This window comes from Tursiops truncatus, chromosome 3 (assembly GCF_011762595.2).
Source record: "Tursiops truncatus isolate mTurTru1 chromosome 3, mTurTru1.mat.Y, whole genome shotgun sequence".
In the NCBI taxonomy this organism is placed as follows: domain Eukaryota; kingdom Metazoa; phylum Chordata; class Mammalia; order Artiodactyla; family Delphinidae; genus Tursiops; species Tursiops truncatus.
In genome coordinates, this window is record NC_047036.1 from 9382392 (window position 1) to 9405355 (window position 22964).

Genomic DNA, 22964 nt, shown 5'->3' on the forward strand with positions numbered 1-22964 from the left:
AGATGGTGGTACATCTTCTTGGCCCTTAAATTTACCCAAAGATTAGGGGGTATTATTATTATTTTTACTACTACTATTATTTTATAATCAGACTTGGACACTTTACGAAGTAGAATATAAGACTTGTGGGATTTTAAAGGAAAATCGCTGAACTTAAGGGAATGGTATGCTTGTAGGAAGTTTCTCTGGCCAGTAGCCCAAGATTCCTGCAGCTCACACGGATGATGGCTCTGAAGAGCGATTGGCAGCGGAGGTGGGAGAGCATGGGAGGCACGTGGAGAGGAGCATCTGTCTGCATAGAGCGCCTCCCAGAGGCGGGACCCAGGAAATGTTGGGATGCCGGCAAGGGGCCAGGCTAAGGCTGGCACTGAAAACCACAAGAACAAGGAAAATTTCAGCGGCTATAGGATGTGGAGACCCACTCATGCTTTTTGAGCAGAGGGATGGCAGCTGTGGCAATGAGGCAAGAGAATTAACTTGACAGTGTCACAAAGAAGGCATCATGTGTCGTGCAGAAGTATATCCTAGATATCAAACATTTTCTGACCACTTTCCTGGCATCTGGGAATTTATAGAGTGTAACATGCATGCTGGGTTTCCTGCATCTCTCAATCATTTGTTTAAATTAACTTTGATTTTCTTATTTTGCTAGCTCTGTGCTCTGAGCCCCACCAAGGAAACTGGAGAAGCCCGTCTCCTATTTCTCCAGTTAGCTCTGCCTCCAGAATCAGAGTGGAGGCTGCAGGGGATCCCAGAAGCTGAGCAAAAAACCATAAGTTCCACCACTCAGAGCTCCCCACCCGTCGGGTTCAACCGCTGTGACCAGTGCTTTTGAGAATCCACAAACCGGAACATGTCAACCTCATTTCCCCCCATGTTTCTCTTGAACACAAAGAAAGCTGTTACCAGGGAAATCCGTCTGCAACATGGCATCTTGAAATATGAGTTATTCAATGATACTGTCAGCTGATTAAATGTTATTCACTCTTCATTTTGTCCATCAGCCCAAGCAGAACATTTATATGACACTTGGATCTTGGTGTAATAAGAAAACACACTTGTTTGGTGCGTCTGTAACCTTTGAGATTTTAAAAATTAGGTACTAAGAAATCCCATCAAGTGCAATGCAGTGCAGCCTAAACCCGTGTGTCATCCTTTATGAGGAAAGAGACTTTACTCCCGGCATCAGGTGGATGGTACCTTAGAAATTCTAACAGCATCACAACTGCCCTAGTAATTTTAGTAAGTGACTAGTACTAAATCACACCCATGTCTATAATTTGACATACATATACACTAGAGTGTTACACACATATAATAATATATAACATAGTTACCAATAAATGTATATGTATAAACAAATAAATATATATTTATACAGGCATACCTCGTTTTATTATACTTCAGTTTATCGTGCTTTGCAGATACTGTGTTTTTTACAAGTTGAAGGTCTGTGGCAACCCTGTGTTGAGCAAGTCTACTGGTGCTATTTTTCCAACAGTACTTGCTCACTTCATGTCTCTGTGCCACATTTTGGTAATTCTCGCAAAATTTCAAACTTTTTCATTATTATTATATTTGTTATCGTGATTTCTTTTTAAAATTATTTTTTAAACTTTTTAATTCTATATTGGAGTACAGTTGATTAACAATGTTGTGATAGTTTCAGGTGTACAGCAAAGTTGATTCAGTTATACATATACACGTATCTATTCTTTTTCAAGTTCTTCTCCCATTTAGGTTGTTACATAACATTAAGCAGAGTTCCCTGTGCTATGCAGGAGGTCCTTGCTGGTTATCCATTTTAAATATAGTAGTGTGTACATGTCAACCCCAAACTCCCTAACTATCCGTCCCCCCAACCCTTCCCCTCTGGTGACCATGTTACAGTGATTTCTGATCAGTGATCAACTGCAAAAAGATTGTGACCCGCTGAAGACTCACATGATGGTTAGCATTTTTTAGCACTAAAGTATTTTTTAAATAAGGTATGGAAATTGTTTTTCAGGTATAATGCTGTTGCACACTTAATAAACTACGGTATAGTGTAAAAAGAATTTTTATATGCACTGGGAAACCAAAAAAATGTGTGTGACCTGCTTTATTTCGATCTTCCATTTATTGTGGTGGTCTGGAGCCGAATCCACAATATCTCTGAACTACGCCTATATGTACATATTTAAAAGGGAAAGCAATTCAGAAATGTCTCCTTTCCCTTCCCCTACCAACATGGGATTCATTCAGTTCTTTCAATTATTTTATTCCAATTTAAGTTTTGTAGCACTCATTTTCCTTGTTTTCGTAACTCACACTTGTGGGTTTAAAGGACCTGCCCAGTAGGTATTCTACCTTCTAATAAAAAAAAAAAAAAAACAGCCACAGAGATTGAGAAGACTGTTATTTCTCTAAATTAATAATTTTGGTTCAAAGATCTTCTGTCCTGGAGTGTACCAGGTTAAATGATAAGAACCCCGATTCTAAAGAATCAAATGCTTTCACCCTATTTTCAGATTTTAGTTCTCCGCATAGTTTATCGACACTCTTTTTAAAAATCTTCAACATATAATATCCCAGGTTTAAAAAGTTTCCTTATTTTCTGTCTTATTTACTGATTTTCTCATTATTCATTTAAAACATGCTAGATACATAAATGCTTTGGTTTGCATTTTTAATTCTTTAAGAATTTTCAAATGAGTTCCGTGTGCTATTGCATACATTTTTTTTTCCAGACTAGAAGGACATCGACAGCTCTACTCTGTTGTTAACAGGCTGGTAGCTGTGGAGCACTAATAACAAAGCAGGGACCTAAGGGAGAATTTTGTTTTGTTTTGAAATTCTGTACACACAGCAGTCAGTCAGAATCCGCTCAGCCTGATAAACCATCAAAACTAGCACATGACTCTACACCCCTCCCCCTCCTCTCCTGGTCCACATCCCCATCTCTGGATTCCTCCTTCGCTCCCATTTACCACCTGGTACGTTTCATATACATATTTGTTTCTTGATTTTCTACCCCACTCCTACCCAGAAGGATATGAAGCTGTGAGAGCAGAAATCTTGCCTGATTTGTTCAGCACTGAATCCCCAGGGCTGAGAGAATTATCTGGCACACAGATGATCCATATTATTTTTTGAGCAATGCAGTTTTGATGATGCAATTTTTGAAATTTTGAAATAAAGCCAATTTTTACAGTCCACCCTTCAGGAGAAATATCATATGCCAAGCAAGCAAATCAGAACTTAAGAACAAAGACTCCCGGTGCCTAAAAGGGACCTTAGAACCTTAGAATATAGTACAACTGTAAATATAATGAGAGTGGACCAGCAAATGTTATGCACATTTAAAAAATGTTTTTCTGGGCTTCCCTGGTGGCGCAGTGGTTGAGAATCTGCCTGCCAATTCAGGGGACACGGGTTCGAGCCCTGGTCTGGGAAGATCCCACATGCCGCGGAGCAACGAGGCCCGTGAGCCACAAGTACTGAGCCTGCGCGTCTGGAGCTTGTGCTCCACAACAAGAGAGGCCGCGACAGTGAGAGGCCCGTGCACCGCGATGAAGATCGGCCCCCGCTCGCCACAACTAGAGAAAGCCCACGCACAGAAACGAAGACCCAACACAGTCATAAATAAATAAATAAAAATTTTAAAAAAATGTTTTTCTTATAACTTTATCTTTTCACTTCATGAAGTGAGAGTACTTTTTCCCACAAGTGAAAGCCAACACTACGTATAAAATGCTTCTGTACTACATACACCTGCATCTTGTTTATAGGAGCCAATGCTGAATATATTAGCTAATTATAGGTATGCAAATTTCTTGTCTTCTTTAATGCAGAAAAACATATAAAAGCATGTGAAATAGTGTAGCACTCAGGCCCATAGTTGAATATCCAATTTCCATTAGATGAACTTGGGCTAAACGGTAGAGAGACAGATAAAAGTCAGAACAATAAGGAAGATTATTCATAATTCAAAATCTTCACATTCTGCTGTCACTCTTCAGGGTTGAAGACACTAAAATGGAAAAATCTAAATTGCAAAGCAAATTATCATCTATTGATTCATTTCTTAGGATGCTTATTGCAGAAAAAAATTAAATCTAGAGCCTGGAAGACTAGCAAAAAGGAGAAAAATGTTAGCTTTGGAAACTCTGTGAGGTAATATGAAAAACTGTGGGATATTTATTAATATAGATATCCATGCTCACAGGGGTGGGGACCTGGCAAGTTTGAATGACAAAATGAAGAAAATTGTGATTTACGTTAAAATACTTGGAAGGGAATTTTCATAACAAGAATTGGCACCTGCCCAACACATGATCAGTGCACTTGCTTTCGAGACCCCGTGGCCATCAAGATGAAACAGACTGATGTGACAAAGCCAACCTAATCAAGGGAAAAATGCTTTCTTAGTGGGAAGAATCCAGAACCTTATCTGTAGGCAGAGAGCTCCACAGAGCTGGAGGTCACGTGGCATCCTTCAGTCAGAGGTATGGCTTCTCAGGGTTTCTTTGCTCTAACAGGTTGTGTAGGCAGAATAATGCCTCCATCCCATCCCAAAGACGTCCATATCCTAATCCCTGAAACCTACAAATACGCACGTTACATGGCAAAGGGGAATGAAGGCTGTACATGGAATTAAGGCTGCTGATCAGCTGACCTTAAAGAGTTTATCCTGGGTGATCTGGGTGAGCCCAGTGTCTTCATGAAGTTCTTTTACATAAGAGGAAGAGGGAGACAGAAGAGTCAGGATCAGAAGGATGGCAGCATGAGAAAGACTCACCGAGCTACCGCTGGCCTTAAAGATCGAAGGGGCCATAAACCAAGGAATGTGGGAAGCCTCTAGAAACAGGAGAAGGTTAAGAAAACGAATTCTTCCCTAGAGCCTCCAAAAAAAAAAAAAATTGCAGCCCTGGATTTAAGCCCAGTAAGACCAATTTTGGACTTCTGAGCTCCAGAGCTATTAGATAATAAAGTTACATTCTGTTAAAGCACTACATTTTTGGTAATTTGTTACAGCAGCAATACGAAGCCCATACACAGGTGGACTCAGTCAATCTATTGTCGATCTACTGTTGATCTATCATGTGTTCATGAGCTGCCCTCCAGGCTTCACTGCTTCTATCAGCCCACTTGTGGAGAGCACAGGGCTGCTCTGCCCATCCATTTCCAATGCCTAAGTTACTGTCTACGTAGTCAGGACCAACAGGTCACCTCCTGCCTAACCACCAGGGCTTATTCTTTGGCTGTTGGTTGACGTGTATCTAGATCACCAGGACACATTTAAGTCTGGTAGAACCAAGGAAGTCTCATATCTCTCTGTATATTTGCTCTGTATAAAGAAGTACCAAGGATAGGGCAACGCTCTTTGCCCATTTTCTGGACTCAATGGCTAATCCACTGGTCACTGCACACCAGTCAGTGTTACATGATTCTCTCTTGAGATAACTTCAATGAGGAAAGACAGAAAGAGTCCTCCTAATGGGACAGGTTGCACACTGGATGGCTGACCCTGTCTGTACGAGTAATGAATGATTAGTATACTATACTATAACTAGTATTTCAGATGATCATTCAGAAGAATACAACATGGCCAACTAGGAAGATAAACTCTGGTGTTTTGGTTTTTGTCCTGTTAACATTAACTTTTTGAAAAACTAGGTTGGAAGGAGGCAGCCTTCCCAAAGTGTTCCTCCTGCATCGTTTTAATGCTCTTGTCCGCAAGTCCTGCTCTTACTGGACTTGTTCTGGGAAGGAGGCATAGTTTGGGCCTCTGATTTCTCTGTAGAAGAGGATGAAAAAGATAAAGCAGGGAACCTGGGTTCTAAGGCATCTAAGGCATCCTGTTCATGCATCTAGTGGACACCTTTGGTAAGCCAAACCTAGAGGTTCTTGAGCAAATCCTTGCACTTAATCAGAGAGATTTTGGACGGAACCTTTCTTATGTCAGTGTTTTCTCCAAGGCTCGACAGGAATTTCAGGTCTCAAATGTCTCTTGAAGATGCGAGGAATCTCTACTAGTGCCCAGAGCAAGCCACGGATCACCTTCTACAAAGTAAATACCTAAAGGTGGAGTGAGGCAGTCAGTATGTTCAAAACCTTAAGGTTGTCCTTCTGCTGCCCTTACTCGATTTTGCCATAAACTCCAGTCTCATTGGGTATTTGTCACTGTTTGGATAAAGAAGTGTGGATTTTAGGCATGTGGAAGTTATACTCGAAACTCTTATCCACTGAAGACCTTAAGAAGTTTTGTTGTTGGGACGACCTTCAAAAACGACTCTCAGGCTTCCCTGGTGGTGCAGTGGTTGGGAGTCCGCCTGCCGATGCAGGGGACGTGGGTTCGTGCCCCGGTCCGCGAGGATCCCGCAGGCCGCGGAGCGGCTGGGCCCGTGAGCCATGGCCGCTGAGCCTGCGTGTCCGGAGCCTGTGCTCCGCAACAGGAGAGGCCACAGCAGTGAGAGGCCCGCGTACCGCAAAAAAAAAAAAAAAAAAAAAAAAAAAAAAGCAACTCTCTTTCTTTCCTTTTCTTTTTTTCCTTCTCTTTTCCCTTCTTTTCTTTTATTCTAATGAGACTTGATAGTATCCCCAGATTTGAGATATGACTTCTCCAGGACCCAAGGAGTTCTACCAACTATTATGTTTCTTATTCATTTCAGAGTGGCATCAGGAGAATATTTTTCATCAGTTGAGAAATAGCCCTGATTGTTCAAATATTCCTTGTTGGGTCACCCCTCATAACTCTGCAGAATTTACAAGCTAGCTTCACCTTGTCATGAGTCACCCTAGTTGCAATTCTGTTGGCCTGCTCTTTTATAGGCCTGATAATCATTACACCATCAAAGTCATATATCAGAGTATCTTCTATCATCAGTAAATGTGAGTCCCTTCACAAGAATTTTGGCCACGGGTAAGAGAATTAACATATCCTGTGTGAGAACTGTTACAATAGACAGTATGGTCTCTCGGGTATAGGCCAATTGAGATTGGCTTTTTCTCAGAAATTGGAATTGGGGCAAAAAATAAAGAATTTTCCAGATCAATGACAGCACTGAAATCCCTGGTGCCCACTGAGTTTCCTTATTAGCCTGAACTATATTGTATACTGTCAAAGCCATAGGGAGAACATTCTATTTAGACGCTAATAATCTACAAAGCTGACCTAGAAAAGCTGACTTGCTTTGGTAAAATAAGTCTTTTGTATAAGGAGGTGTTGGGAGCCAGGGGACCAGTTCCTACTACCTCCTTTGTTAATACAGATATTGCTAGCACCTCTCCAGAAAATCTATTTTGTTTTAGTTTTGAGCATGTTGGACCTTGGTTGGCCAAGGGGCTTTCACTTAATTTATATAATCACAACTGGATTATGCCACCATACCTATTCCCCTTGTGTGTCATGGGAATGTAAACTCACTGTGGTCTGCACATGTGATATGTCTAGGCCAGTGGGTATGAAAAATTACCCTTTGTTTCTGAACATTACCATTCTCTTTCCAAACAACCTCTAATTCTTTAGTGTAATGGCCAGGTAAAATTACATTGATTAAGCCCAGAAAATATGGTTTCCCAGATTCTTGCCAATCAAACAAGCCTCAGCATGTGGCCTCAACTCTCCTGTTGGGAATGTCACAAGAGTAACTCAGCCTCCCCACCCCCTTGCAGTCATTTGTTATAGCAGCAAGAGGAAACTAATACAACCTATATGACAACTGTTTTTCCATTTCTTTCATTAATGACCATACAAACACCTCCCAAATTGAATCTGTCCTAGGTTGCCCTGTCCCATTTTTGTCTAGCCTTTCTGTTGCCTGTGATTCCTCATCTTTTCATGGCTGTTTGCACCAGCTTGACCAAAGAACCCACTAGCCTCTTTCATGGTAAGTCAAGCAAGAGTGCCCTAACTTCCTCTTGGACATCTTCAACTAATTAAAAAATCAAGAAATATGGGGGTCCTCTAAAAGAGGGCTCCCCAGATCACTGTACCATCCATTGTTTGATCCAAAAAGATATTTGGTGCCATTTGATTTGGGGCATGGTCACAGATCAATCCAAGTTGGCTTCATCTGTCCATACCCCCTCTCTTCAGGATCAGTGATGGGGTTGGAGGTAATATGATAACTCTACCCTTTGGGGTAAGCCTCATACACCATGTTTTCTACCCAGGTCAGAGGGACATAACCTTGGATTAGAGGCAAAAGCATTAGGCTGCATAGCTGCTACCTATGATTAACACTTATTCTACTTAAAGCCTGATATCACTAATATCCATCGGAGACTAATAGTCTTTGGTTCATTATCAATATCCCTGGTAATATTTTTACCTCAATCCTTGCTTATATTCATTGGAACAATTTCCCAGTTCTTTTGCGCCCAAACCTCTACAGTCCCAAGTCCATGGCTCTCTGGACACGTCTAATAATGACAGATGGGACTAAAGAGAGGCATTACTCCTTGAAGAGAACATTTTACCAAGAGCCAAGTTCGCCTTTCACATCTGCCCCACCTGTCTACAATACAGATACTAGCACACCAAGTACAATTTTCATATTTTTTACATGTTGGATTTTATATCCTTGCTAAATGCCTCAGACATCTCTGCTTGCTTGGTAAGACCCAGTGGAAACAATCCTTTCTCTTTGGATTACAATATAATGTTGTGACACCCAGGATCAAGGGGATAGCGGACATATTCCACTGAAGTAGTTCCTTTCTTTCATAAATGCAAAGTTGTATGGTTTCATACTAAGAATCATCTGGCCACCAAGATGGTATTACAGAATTATCTCCATCCCTTTCAGTTTTCATATGTGTGCTCCACACCATCTTAACAAAGTCTGTGAAGTCTGTGTATCAATCCCACTTTGGACACCAATCTGCATGGTTGATTTGAACTGTGCTGTGTGTTCCCACGAGAGACTGAGAGGCTGGGGAGCTTAGGGACAGTCACCACCCACTAGAGATGAGACACATTCTTGGCTTTGTACAGGTAAGTTTGTAAATTAAAGAACATGGCAAGGAGTTTGAGCCTAAATGGTGAACTGCTGTTCCTTAGACCTATTTGGGCATGCTGAACAAGCTTTGGGGACTGAAGAAAGGGGGAGTTGGGCAGCTGGATCCAGTAGCAAGGACTTCATGGTTAAGAAGAGGGATAATTCTGGATACAGCCTGGTTTTTAACTCTTGGATTAACTGGCCTTTCTTGGAGTCCTATACGGACCATACAAAATATGGAGGTTATAAGTAAAATTGGTGGTATCTGTTTTATTTTGTTGCTTTCCTGATCCACATAAGAAACAGAAACACTAAATCAGGAGTAGTACAGATACATTCTCACCACTTTTGACATTTTTTAGGCTTTGAAAGATCTATCACACTCATGGCACGGTAATGGTTGATGCAAGGAGATGGTGATACCCATGAGAAGAGGCAACAGTGCCTGGCAAGGGTGGTTGGCTTTGGTGAGATACAGTGATGGAGAGTGTCAGAGGTGCTTGGCAGGCCAGGCCAGGAGGGAGCAATTGGAATAAGGGCACCAGCTAAGGACGGCTTGCTTATAATCACCACCATCGACTCCTGAGGGCACTGGGCTCCCTCTGCATGCAGCCAACAGCAGCAAGAGAGGAAAGAAACGGTGCCTCTCATCCCACAGCTGATAGGCATGTTTCTGAACATAGATACTTGTCAGGTGACCACTGGAAATAACTGGATGTGTATGTGGCGGGGAGAGGGGTGACTCTGCAGTATCTTTATCAGCAGAAAGAGGAAATATTCAGTGAAACAGGAATTCAGAAACATGCCTGACTAAAAGAGCTTGATGGAATTTCAGAGTCTCCGTTGACAGAGAGTTCTTTCTCCTGTGATCTGATTTCAGTATCTCTTAGAACAGGATAGGGTTATTTCAGCCTGCAAATAGGGGGCCCAATTCTCACCCCACCTCCCCAGCTCCACCCTGCTTCTCACCAGGAGTCCCCAAACAGCTCCATCTTGAAAGGAGAACACTACGAGACACCGAGAGAAGCTTTCTGTCAAATATACAAGCCGCCATTCTACCATCTATATGTGACATTATTTGTGTCTTTAAGATGTAAGAGGAAAACAGAGGGGTGATATTTATGAGGGAAACATTTTATTCCTGGTATGCTTCTCCATCACCTGTGAAGGCAGTAAAATCTATATAAAACATCAACGTTGAGCGTATTTGCATTATATATAAAAGAATAGGGGATGTCTGGGAAGATAATCCTCTTCTCTAGTGGACCAGGAGGGAGAGAAACTGGCTTAAGAGCTATAGGTGGTGGCAGTAGAAAGGACAGTAGTTAAAGGAGAAGCAAATGAAGCCAGTGTCAGGGAGTCGGTGAGGCCTGGGGACTTTCACTGGGCTATAAGGGTAACTCAGAGCAGACCTCCTGCTCCCCACATCTTTTTAGTTTGCAACCTCCTAGAATCCAGTTTTGACCCATCCCCAATTCCCCTTCATTCGGTCCACACCACGGAGTCTCAGAACCCACCCACCCTCCTGCCAATAACACTTATTGTTTTCCTGCTCCCTTTCATCTGTCTCTATTTTCCTCGAGCCCCTGCCCCAGACAGCAGATTCCATCACTTGTGGTTTGTAGCAAGGATGGTGTCCACTCCCACCCCAAACCCACAGGGAAGGTACGGTGAACCTGCCTTCTAAGCAGAGTACTGGAGGTGAGATCCCCGCATTCCCACTGGAACACTTTTTGCCTTTCCTCATGAATACAGACTGGATATTGTAGTACTGTTCACCCACTGCTACAACTTCACCCACTGTTATAGTACAGGGACATTTTGGGATAGTGAGGCTTTTCTGAGCCGGCCTGGGGAGACTGGTCTCCTTATATACCACTATGTTAATGGAAAATACATTTCAATCGTAAGATTCTTTCCTTCAAACAATCTTTGGAAATTGAAGACAGCTTGTATAGATCCAAAGGAAATGCACAAATTGTTCCATCCAAAAATTAAATACGAGTAACAAAAGAATTAACGCCCACTCCGTGTTTTACTCTGTGTTCAAGAGGCAAATTAATGAAGGAGGATTGTAAATGCAGGAGACCAATTTGAATTCTGAAGAGCCCTTAACAAAGGAGATTTTTTTCTTTCACTTGTATTAAAGGTTTGGTTGAAAAGTGCACTGGGGCTACCAAACAGGAACTGTTATCGTATAATGATCACTGGTAGCTTTCCTTGAAACATTTAAAAAACAGCTGTAACGATGAAGTGCACCTAATAGGGGAGAGGTGTGACAAAACATCTACAGGATAGTTTGGGTATAAAGACACATTTCTTCCAATAAGAGTCTGATTCTGAATGACTGAAATACGAGCTAGAAACTCACACATGCTTAAAATAAGTCAGAGAGGCTCTTGTCCTGCATGGTATCTGGCTCCAGTGGTGTTAACCATTTCCAAGATGGCGCACGCAAGCACGCAGAGAGCAGGGTCAGTAATGAATATACAAGTGCCATCAGGTTGATGAGGTCTGATGGATTTAGAATGAACTGGAACAATAACCTTGGTGAAGCTGGAGACGTGATCAAAGGCTCAAAAGAGGTGACAGCAAACTCATTTACTTAGAGTGGATTAATGAAACTGATCGCGGAAATACAGGCAAGCACAGAGCCACAAGGACATCATAAAAAAGAGAAGTGTGCACCATCATCTATGTATGAGCCTAATCTGATGTAGAAGCTTCTGTGCTGTTTCTACCAGTATTTTGACAAAATGTTCTCTCTAGTTCTCTGTGCCTGGAAAACCCAGAGACTGTTTAGAAGGGAAAAGATCAAAAGGATGACAGATAAACAAGATGCCTCTTCCTTGGTTCAACAATTTAGAGATTTCTCACCTAGAAACAAGGTCTAATGGTGATAAATCAGCAGCAGTAAGAAGCAAAGTGTTAGCAGGATGACAGAGGCCAGGTGTTTTCTGCCGTCCCTCCTAAAGGCCAAAGGAAAAAAAGTGACTTTAACGCGGGCTGAAGAAGTTTAGGGTGGATATACAGTTGGACTATGCCCCTGAATGAGGGATTCGTTCTTCAGGTAGAGGTCTTCTTTTCTAAAATATGATATAGGAGCTCTCATTCGGAAATGTGGCGGGAAAAAAAAAGCCTGGTGAGAAATTGCTAGGTTAGACCCGGGGTCCTCTACCTGTGACAGAAATGCAATAGGTTGACATTTAGATAGGTCATCTGTTTCTTTTGTTAATTATCAGAAAGAATACAAACTGATTCAGGGGGTGGGCAGATAAAAAGATAATTCATTAAAATAGAAGGAGAGCGCGGCCCAAAGGCAAAATGAAGTGAAAATAACCCAAGCGAATTTTAGCAGTCCCAGCAAGGAAACTTCAAAGATTAGAAAAATACCCGCTACATCATTGTTCCTGAGTCTTGACCCCATAAATTGCTCTCTGACTCATCCCTGTCTTGCCAAGAGAACCTTCTGTACTTGGTGGTTTTAATCAGGACTCTCGCAGCAGGCTGGCTCTATTTCAACACCATATCAGTCTGATTGCTTAACTTTCATTCACTTTAGGTTATTAAAATGGTCTCATTCCAGTTACAAAGAATGTTGCTTGACCATTTTGACTTCAGTCCTAGTCTCCTACCCACCCTCCAACACCCCAGCCTCAGGAAGCAGGCTGGACCATGAACTCCAGCCTCTGGTTCTCCTCTCCCCTCCCCTTCTTCCTCTTTCTTTCTCTTATACTGCTGTGGGGAGGGAGGAGAGATGTTTCCTGCACTGAAGCAGCCGGAGGAGGCTCTGACGCCGGTCTCCTCTGCCTCTGTGGTCCACGGCTTCCCTGCGACCAGGTGGCTGTAACTCTCTGATGCCCCAAGTGGACGGCCTCACTCTGCATCTTCTGACTCCATCTTGCTTCACCCTGAGCTTCCAGACTCCTGCAGGAACACACCCACATCCCCGACACCCCTGGACTCCTCTCTCCTGCAGGGGTCCATCTTCCTTGAAGGGACCTTCAACTTGAGGGAACACTGTCCTTGCCCACTACGTCTGACCATACCTCTATGCTGTCTCTCCCCTGTGCCCTGGTGGCACAAGGCAAGTCACCAGCTCTGAAGCTGAGCTGACAGCCAGTCTGGGAAGAAGATGCCAGTCTTCCTTTTTTGCTGCCACCTACAAACTACAGCCTGTTTTTATCCGAATGACCACTCTTTCCCCAACATGGCTTCCTTCTTTCTCCCACTTCCCCTGTTAAACTTCTCAACAGAAAAGGCCATCAAACCAGAGAGGCCTCTGGCTGCTTCTTTCACCCATTCTGTTTTAGCTCCCGGCTGCGATGGAGCTCAGCATGGATCACGTATCACAGGGCTCCTGCGTTCATAAAGGTTGTGGTCCCTGAGAAGCCTTAGCTTCTCCATCGAGCCAACACTTCCCCAACACCCAGAAGCAATCTCCTTGGGGAGTGACCAGCACTCCTGGCCTTTGTCACGCTGTGTACCCTCCCTCCTGCTCCCTGATGGAATTGAAAAATGATGAGATCACATATTTTGGAAACAGGTCCGTTACGTATGGTGTGACATGATCTCAAACTCACGTGTTTATGACTTTCGTCATTTTCATGTCAGGATGTTAACCTCTCATCTGTTGTCACTGATAAGCACTTAGTAGCCCAGCTGCTGAGGGGCCCGCTGGGGGCTTCTCAGTAAGAACATGTGGAGAAGCAAGTGGACATTTAGACTATAAACTCTGGGAGCTGGTGAGGAATATCGTGAGAGTTCCAGTCTGGGCAAACCTACCCTTGGTTGCTCTAGCTCTCCGAAGGTCTCGAGACTCTTGTTCAAGGCCGGGCTGCCGTGCGCCAGCAGTGGTGCTGAGATAAGCGGCAGCTCCAGGAAGAGAAGGGACACTGTTCTTGCCTCGGCAAGGCACTCCTTGTAGGCAGTGGCCCAAGCTCTGCAGCCGTCCCTGGAGTGATAACCCTGGCCGGCCCGCCGACTCAGGTGCCTTTGTTCCCCAGCAACCAGCCTTAGCAACAAGGGACCTGGGTTTTGCCCTGGCAGCTAGAAGTCAGATCCGGCTTGGTGAAGCCAGCTCTCCTGAGAAAGCAAACTTGCATAAAAGGTGCACCTCAACTTAATTCTGACTTTCTTTCTGTATCTCCCCTCGCCTGGAACAAAAGCGTAATTAACCTATCATTTGTGTGGAAGGTGCTATTTCTCTATTGGCTCATTAAGAGACATTATCCTCTCTGCTATTAGCTTGTGAAATTATTACAAATCCCGCTGCACACCTGTGTTAAATAAACTACAGGCAAAGACAATTTCAGTCTCTGAGCATAACTTGCTACCACCTGACCCCCCAATACAGCAAGGTCTTAGAGTGTAGCTTGTTAAAGTCACTGCCTTTCTCCTTTTTCTCTATGCAGATCTAACGGTCACTTATCACCAGCTGTTTCCACCTCTTCACGTTCCCTCATCTGCCGCTTGGCTGCTGGCCACCTCTCCACAGTGTTTTCTGGAAGGTTGTCAGTCAGCGGCCCTGCCACCCCTCCTACAGACGGAGAGCCTCTCATTTCTAAGTCTTCCTCCTTTATGTCAGAGTTTTCCAAATGCTCCCCTGTCCCCTCCGAAACTACCCACACTTCCCTCAGAGGCAGTGGCCACTTTGTTCTTCTCCCACTTTCTCAATCACGTTGAGATAGCCACAGGAGGCTACCCGAGGTTACCTCCCTTCCTTTTCTGGCTTCTTCTGACTCAGAAGTCTACCTTTCTACATTTTCTGGGACAAGCCTGCCCACTTCATTTAGCCATTTACTGTCTCTATGCATGCCTCTCCTCATGTTTTTGCGTATCACCAGCTACCCTTTCCTCTGAACCATTTCATAGGTTCCAAAATCTCCCTAAGCATCCTTTCTTGAAATGTGCTACTTCCCAAAATACCCTGCCAAACAGTGGGCCCCGGATTTCTCTTCTCTGAAGGTTACCTGACAAGCCTGCGTGACCCAGCCCTGGACACTCAGCGCTCTGCTCTCATCTCCACCCCTGTTCCCCTCACTTACCAGCTTCCAGCCACACTCCTTGTTAGTCAGGGTTATGGGTTGAATTGTGCCCTCTCAAAGATACACTGAAATCCTAACCCCAGGTACCTCTGAAAGTGAGCTTATTTAAAAACAGGGTCTTTGCAGATGTAATCAAATTAACATCAGGTCATTAGAGTGGGCCCTAATCCAATATGACTGGTGTCCTTATCAGAGGAGAAGAGGCGCAGACAGAGACACACGGAGAGGAGAAGCCCATGGGATGTCAGAGGCAGTAATCGCAGTGATGCACAGATAAGCTGAGGAACAGCCAGGACTGAGGGCCACACCAGAAGCCCGGAAGAGGCGAGCAAGCATTCATCCTACCAGAACCTCCGAGGGAGCCTGGCCCTGCTCATACCTTGATCTTGGACTTCCGGCTCCAGAACTGTGGAGAATCAATCTCTGTTGTTTTAGGCCCTCCCCAACGCATGGCACTGTGTTCCAGCAGCCCTAGGGGACCAACACACTCCTGGAGTACACGCAGCCCGGCCTGCCTCCGGCTGCTTTGTGCCGCGACACTTCTCCTCAGAGACTAACTCTGTGCTTCTCTCTCACTGCTTCCGGGCTCTGCTCAAACGCTGTTCCTCAGAGATGACTTTCCTGAGCATCTTACACGAAACGGAAGTCGATTCCTGCCGCCCTCCATCACCCTCTGCCTTCACTTCCCTGCTACGTTTTCTTCATGGTCGGCACCACCATCTGACACGTGATAGACCTACATGTTTATCTGTTTCCTGTCGCCTCCCCCCATTCATCTGAATCTAGTTCATTCAGTGCTGTACGGCCAGGGCCAAGAACAGAGCCTGGGACTGTATGGCTGATCAATGAATATCTGTTGAATGAATATACTCATGAATTCCACTTTCACGTAATATCAGTGTATTAATCATTGGGACCTGTTTGCTTGTTCTTTTATGCTGGCATGTGCAAATGGTCCTTTGATTCTAACTTCCCAGCGGCATTCTGTCTATAACACTATGAGATTGTCAGGAAGAGATTTCCTTAATTTATATATTCCACATATACTAACAATAACCCACATGTCTTAACCCACTTACTCTGACTGGCAGTCTGTGTGCATTTTCTCTGCAGCGATGTGGATTCATTTTGCGGTCTGGGAGACGAAAGCTCAGAGAGGTAAAGAAACTTGCCCGAGATCACAGAGCTAGAAAGTAGGAGAGCAGCCAGGGTTCAAAGGCAGGCAGCCCGGCTCCAGGGTCCGTGCTGTCAGCTCAGTGGGACGCTGTCTCCTGACATCTAGTAACTCATAGAGGCTCTTTCTCAAAAACTGTGGCACAATATATGATGAAGGAAAGAGAAGAAATGATTCAAAACTAATCAACTGAAAAGATGGATAGCACCTTCTCTTGAATTCTGTGAGGTAGAAAGAACTGAGAATAAAATAGAAACTATGAAGCCCTTTAAGTGTAGTAGATAGGAGCAAGTCTGAATTTTTTTTTTAACATATGAAATGCTCTAAATCAGTCTGAGTAGAATAAAAATTATGGGAGAGGGGGACAGTATGCGTATTTTTATACAGAGAAGTCAATTTCTATGTTCTAGTTAACAGCACTAAAGAAAATAATGCTACTGGGAAAAAATGAGTGTAAATGGTACAAACATATTGAAACTATATGGACATGATCTCATACACACACACGCACACGCACACACTCGCACACACATACACAGACACACACACGCGCACGCGCTCTCCAAAGGACTGATAACCTTAAGTCTAACCCTTATTTCATCAAGCCTAAGTGAGTGTGACTTTGGCTATATTTTCTGGCAACTTCTAATTTAAAATCCAGTGTACTCATCACTGTAGGAAGTAGGAATTTTTCTCTGACTCCACAAGGCTAGGTTTTAAAAGACTCCACAAGGCTAGGTTTCAAGACTCCACAAGGCTAGGTTTTAAGCATTTTGCAAACAGACTCACAGGATATGGTGATTTGCTTTTCCGTGGAGCTTATTTGCACAAGGTGTTATATTGCCCTGTTTACATGTTGTTCTTCCAGGGGGTTGTGGATCCCTTAAGGGTAGGATCTATGTTATTAATATTTGATTCTCCTACTAACCCAGAACAGGCTGTCAATAAACTCTTCTTTCCACTAGAACTCGAAATTCCATTTCTTTAAAAACAAGAAATGTTTTATTGGAGTTAGGATGATGATAATTGGGGAGAGTTTCGTTGGGAGTTAGCAAAATAAAATCAGTGTTGGTTTCTTAGAGAAATCGTTCTTGTCTTCAGATTGCAAACGTTTACTGTCTAAGATCTTCAAATACTTGGGTTACACAATTGATGGCTGAAGACAATTTTTCATATACAAAGAGGCCCTCAGGCCAAAATCTAAATTAAATCAGTGGTGGTCACCAGCCATTCATCCATTACAGAGACATGGATATAAGTCCTTCTCACGTATAACATCATATGATAAAGTCTGAGTTTTTACAAAGGCATGCTATTTAAGTGAATGGTCTTATGGTTAAAAAAGACATTTTAAAATTATAAAAATTTTTAGATTTAATTGTATTAAACTTTTATTAAATTTAATTTATTAATTTACAATGAAATAAAGGATTCAAACATTTAAAAATAATCCCTTCTTGTCACATAAAAATGTGCAAATACCTTTTTATCTCCAGACAACATACTGCTTTGAATGCCACCACGTAGCACACCCATGGATACATATACCCCTGGCTGTGTATGCCTGCCTGGTGTGAACTGGGGATGCCCACCTGCCTACTCTATTTATGCATGAGAAGAAATGGGGGAAAACACAGGAGGGAGGAGTGTAAATAAATCCAAATCATTATAACTCATGAGAGGCACTTAGTATTATCCCTAAATCAATGAGATGTCCTTAATGTTCTTAACTGATGAAGGTTCCCGGAAAGAATGAAAAAAGGATTTTTGAAAAACCATTAAAAAATTATCAACATTTAGGCACCTCCTAAAAGATGCCTATAGTACATACACATGAGCAGGTTTTCATGTCTAAAAACTACCTAGATTATCTAAAGCTCATTTTATTATGACATTCCCAACAATTTAGGAGGCAGCGTGCACGGCAGACATAGTTCAAATATTACTGACAGCCATCCACGCCAATCACACCTCTGCTCTTTAAAGCTGGGGGACCCGCCTACATCTTAGCTACTCGTCAGCCCACAGAAATGAGCTGCACCAGATGAGCTGTGGGGTGTTTGCTACAATGCCTGGATCTTCTGCTTCCACTGTCTCCTTCCCCCCTCCTCTTTTGTTTTTCCTCAACTGCTTTTCTTCTGATCTTATCTCAGTCTGACCTTAAACTCTTGTTTGCATGACACCCTCCTATCCCAATTTTTGGACACTTGCTGGTCTTCAAAGCATTTCCTAACTGAATGTTGTGCCCGGGTCAGGGCACCCAGTGGATTGCAGACTCTCCCATAGTCACTGGTGGTTGCTGAACTCACCACACCCATCCTTCTCCCCTCATTTCCACCTCCCTGCTGGGAGGGAACCAGGAGAATGCCTCAAATCCAAGTTCACTAGACCAGTAGGAGAAGTTAGGGACACGGTTTCTGTCTGCTGATTTATGGAAGTGAATTCTCGACTTTGTACCTATGAGATCCGGCATCATTTTGAACAAAACTTAATTTCTTGGCTTCATTCTCTGAAAACTGTACAAAGCACTGCAATAAGGAATGAGAAAGCCATGATTTATGACCCTCCACATACAGGAGATTTAATTCTGCCTTTTGCTCAGCGGCCTATCCATTGTGTGGACAAAGTCAATACCAATAATGAAATGTAGACAGAAGGGCTAAATCAATTCAATAAAACGCAATAGAAAGACTAGAAGACTGAGCAAATTTGGAAAGTATTTGGACAATAGGTAATTACAAAAATCAATGCCCGTATATGAAGAGATGATAGGCAGCCATCCGTCACAAAGGGAGAACCATTAATGATGGTTTGGGCTTGAGTTAGAATGAGAGAACAAAACAGGTCTGTGCAAAGTCCCTACACATCTGTATATCTGTGTGTAGGTGTGTGTGTGTGTATACACAAGCACACACGTGGGCTCCCAGTGCGACTGAAGGAGAGACGAAGAGAAACTCCAGATGGCTCACTCTGCATTTTATGTGGCCCTCCTACATTTGCCCCATTCCTTTGGCTCACGTTTACTAACTTTGATCTCATTTTGTCAACATGACATCAGGCTGTGCCCTACATACCTTTCCCTTCCTTGTCATCACAGCCTCCCAGGTACCCGGGGGACATTATCATGGGGTCCTGTCTGCGTCCGGAGCCTTTAGGAGGTGGAGGAGAGGAATGAATTCCACATGAACCACAGCTCTAAGGATCAGCTGTCGGGGAAGGTGATACAGGCAACCTTGGGGGGCACCCACAGCAAAATGAAAAAGTGATCACACATACACCCAGACACATACATACACACATAAGATAGAATAGTGACTTAAGTGTCTTAACTGTGTTCCTGGCCAAAAAAGAATATGAATAACTGAGTAGTCACCACTTAGCAGTTTGCATCCATTAAGTCATTTAGTCCCTACAGAGACTCTACAGGGGAGGTATCAGCATCTCTATTTTAAAGGTAAGAGTCAACAATCAGTTTGTTCAAGGAGACACAGCTGGTGAGTAGGCAAGCGGTGTGGGAAGATGTATCTCTCTGACACTGATGTGTGTGCTGGGCACCCCTTCCCTCACACCACCTTCAGTCTCCCACAGGGCATGGGGATGATTCTGATGTGGCCATACACAAGTCCGTAGTCAGTTAGCTGTTGGGTGCCATTGCTGTGGAGAGGCTTCAAAGCCAGTCATGGATCATGTAGACAGAGGCAGCAACTTTGAACTTGCCCAGTCATGGCATCTGACTGCGTTGTTTCATGTTTGGCCCCTGACAGCTCTTTCTCTTCTGCCCACAGCTGAGCAAGCTGATAACAAAGCTCTCATGCCTCTTCCTTTGGCACCAGTAGGAGGTTCAAGCCATGCAAGTCCCTGTCTGCATGTACGAACCCCACCCTGGTACAGCCCATAACCACCACCAAATCCCTGAGCCATTCTTCTTCCCTGTGCTCTCCAGCCAAGTTCAGCCCCTTATGGGAGCCGCCCTGCTCACCCTCATAAGCCTCATTATGTGAGTAACACACCTTTTCACACTCTCGTGGGGCGTGTGCAGTGTCCTCAGTCTTGACATCGGAACCAAATCTGGGGGAGGAGTCCTGCTGCTGAGGGGTAGCCACACCACTTCTGAATCAACTTTATGCCAGTCATGGGATGAAACACTTTCATGGTCTCTAGAGAAACCCTCAAAGGCATCATCTTCCAAAAATGATGGTACGTTACCCCTTAATCAGAAATCTATCCTTCATTTTGAATGGCTACTTTGTTTTTTACTAAAGGCAGAGAATGATTACAATAATTACTATTTGGGACAGGAGCCACATAACTTTATTCTTAGATCATTTTAAGAGTATTTTTTGACACTTGAAGGTTATCTTAGATGAACAATCATTTCTTTCATCTCAGCCTTGGCACTACTGATATTTGGGTCTGGACAATTCCTCGTTATGGAGGCTGCCCTGTGTATTACAGAATGTCCTGCAGCATCCTTCGTAACCGAGCAGGACCCTATGGGGCCTTCCCAGGACAGACCCTCTGTGTTGTCCACCTGTCTCTTGTCTGTAGAAAAACTTTAGCCAAAGAATACATTTAATCGGAGAAGTGAGAAAATGCAGAAGGAGAGGGAAACAGTCAAGCAAGACAAAGTAATAATAGTTCAGCCATTAAACAAAGTCGAAGACCTTTAGTTCCTCCCCAAGGGCTACAGGTAATATGCTGAGCCATATTCTTGGAGCTGATTTGTAGATACTGAAACACCCACCTGGCGGAAGAAGTTAACTACATGATGCCCAGACTGAAGCCGTGACATAAGCTGCTCCGTCTCGCACAGTTCCAAGAACTGGCCTCAAGGACATGGGAACAAGCCGACCCTGGAACTGAAGACTAACTGTACTTAAAATCATCAAGATGACCCTGATCAGACCATGGCATGACCAATTTCGAGATGACCGTCAGAGCTGACTGTGCTGTTCTGCATGTAGCCACGCCCGCCACCTGTACACCCCCGAAACCCCCCTTTAAAAGCTCTTGCCCCCTGATCAGCAGTTGGTAGTTGCTTCTTGGACACAGGTCCACCTTCTCCCCAGGTTGCTGGTCTCCTGAATAAAGCAATCTTTCCTTTCCTACCAACACTTGTCTCTCAAGTACCAGCTTTTGAGCGGTGAGCGTCTGAACCTGAGTTGGGTTAAAACCCTGACTGCTACCCACTAGATGCTGAGGGCTCCACCACAACCTTCTTCAGTTCTGACGACCAAAGATACCTCCAGATGTTGTCAAGTGTCCCTCGGGAGGCAAAATCACACCTGGTTGAGAACCACTGCCCTATATTCTTTCCATAAAGAAATATGACTGTTCTAGTAAGAATGAGCATGGGTCAAGCCCTCCATAGTCCCAGGGAAATAGAGACAGGGAAAAAAAAAAAAAAGAAAAGCTGCTAGGCTATATACATCTCAATGCAAGCAAGCAAAATCTATAATAAATTGCAATTATATCTTCAAATCTCCTCTTTCCACTCTTAAACTAATTTAGACTCATCCTCAAAATTGCTTACATGCTATGGAGATGACTCTTTGTAGCTTATAAAATCTCTTCTAAAAATTTGATTACTCAGCTGCTCATATGCAAACGCTTTGTCCCTTGTCTAAAAAATCAGAGTTAGCTGTGCTGACCACTGTGATTTTCCAGAAATATCACACACCACAATTTATGCACTTTAAAGTATTCCAAAAACTTAGAGCATGTTAACAATTGTTTACATGCTGGACACAGATAGTAGTCTCTTTAACAGAACACATGTATCTGTATGATATCCACTGGCATCTTTGTAAATGGCTCAGAATGCTTGGTTATAACACAAAGCTGGTTTATTGCCTAAAGTTCCTACCTTACCAATGAGTTTTCCAGAAAGGACAGAGGATACCATATATTGATGTGGTAATCTTGCTGTAATTTGACGAGACAACAAAGATGCTTTTTATTTCTTTAGTATTTAGAAGCAGAGATGACTCCAGAGATGGAATTGGGAAGCAAAAGGCAAATCACACCAAAAGTATAGAATTTCATAATCTTGCCTCTGTGATACTAGCATATATCCTTGGTCCTCTATTCCTTCAGTATTCAAATATAAAAAAGAAGAATGTATACATAGGCATGCCAAATACTTAGATGAAAAGTGCTATGCTTCAGTCATAAATGTGGATCTAAGTTTTGATAACATAACTTTAAGTTTCGTGTTTCTTTCTCTTTCAACATTACTCTGAACACCTAAGAGGTGATGAATCTGACACCAGTCGTTTGCGATTCCAAGTGGTGCTTACCTCGGCTTTAATTTTATTGTCTCCAAAGCAGAGGTGCTGTAAATAGGCTGCAGCATTAGACTGGACCGAAGGAAACTGATGTTGCAACATCTGAATCACTTCAGGCAGTTCCGGGTCTCTCCATCCAAATTCTCTGAACAAAAGGAAGGCAGGAGAACATGAGAGGGAAATCCTGCAATACTGTTAGCCTATGGTTAACTCACTTATGTAACGCCTATGAGAGTTTACACGGGAATATTTCACAACTGATTGTTCTGGTTTCCTTGCCCATGCACCAACTTAAAAAAGGATTTGAAAAGATTTCCTTGAGTAAATGGTTTGTAAGTATATACATGTGTACATACACATATATAATCTTAAATGTATCAACTGAAGTTACATGTTTATGAAGATTGAAAAAAATGACTTAAAATGGCACATGAGTTTATTAATATAGACATGTTTCATTTAGTCTTCAGTA

General features: G+C 43.2%; 1 protein-coding gene across 1 annotated transcript in view; it reads right to left on the minus strand.

The window, feature by feature from the left end:
• Window positions 1–22964, minus strand: part of CTNND2 (catenin delta 2) — a 776118-nt gene that overhangs the window by 234699 nt on the left and 518455 nt on the right. Inside the window, exon 9 of the mRNA XM_073802014.1 lies at window positions 22505–22637. Coding sequence (XP_073658115.1) covers window positions 22505–22637 — 133 coding nt within the window. The remainder of the gene's footprint in view (window positions 1–22504; window positions 22638–22964) is intronic.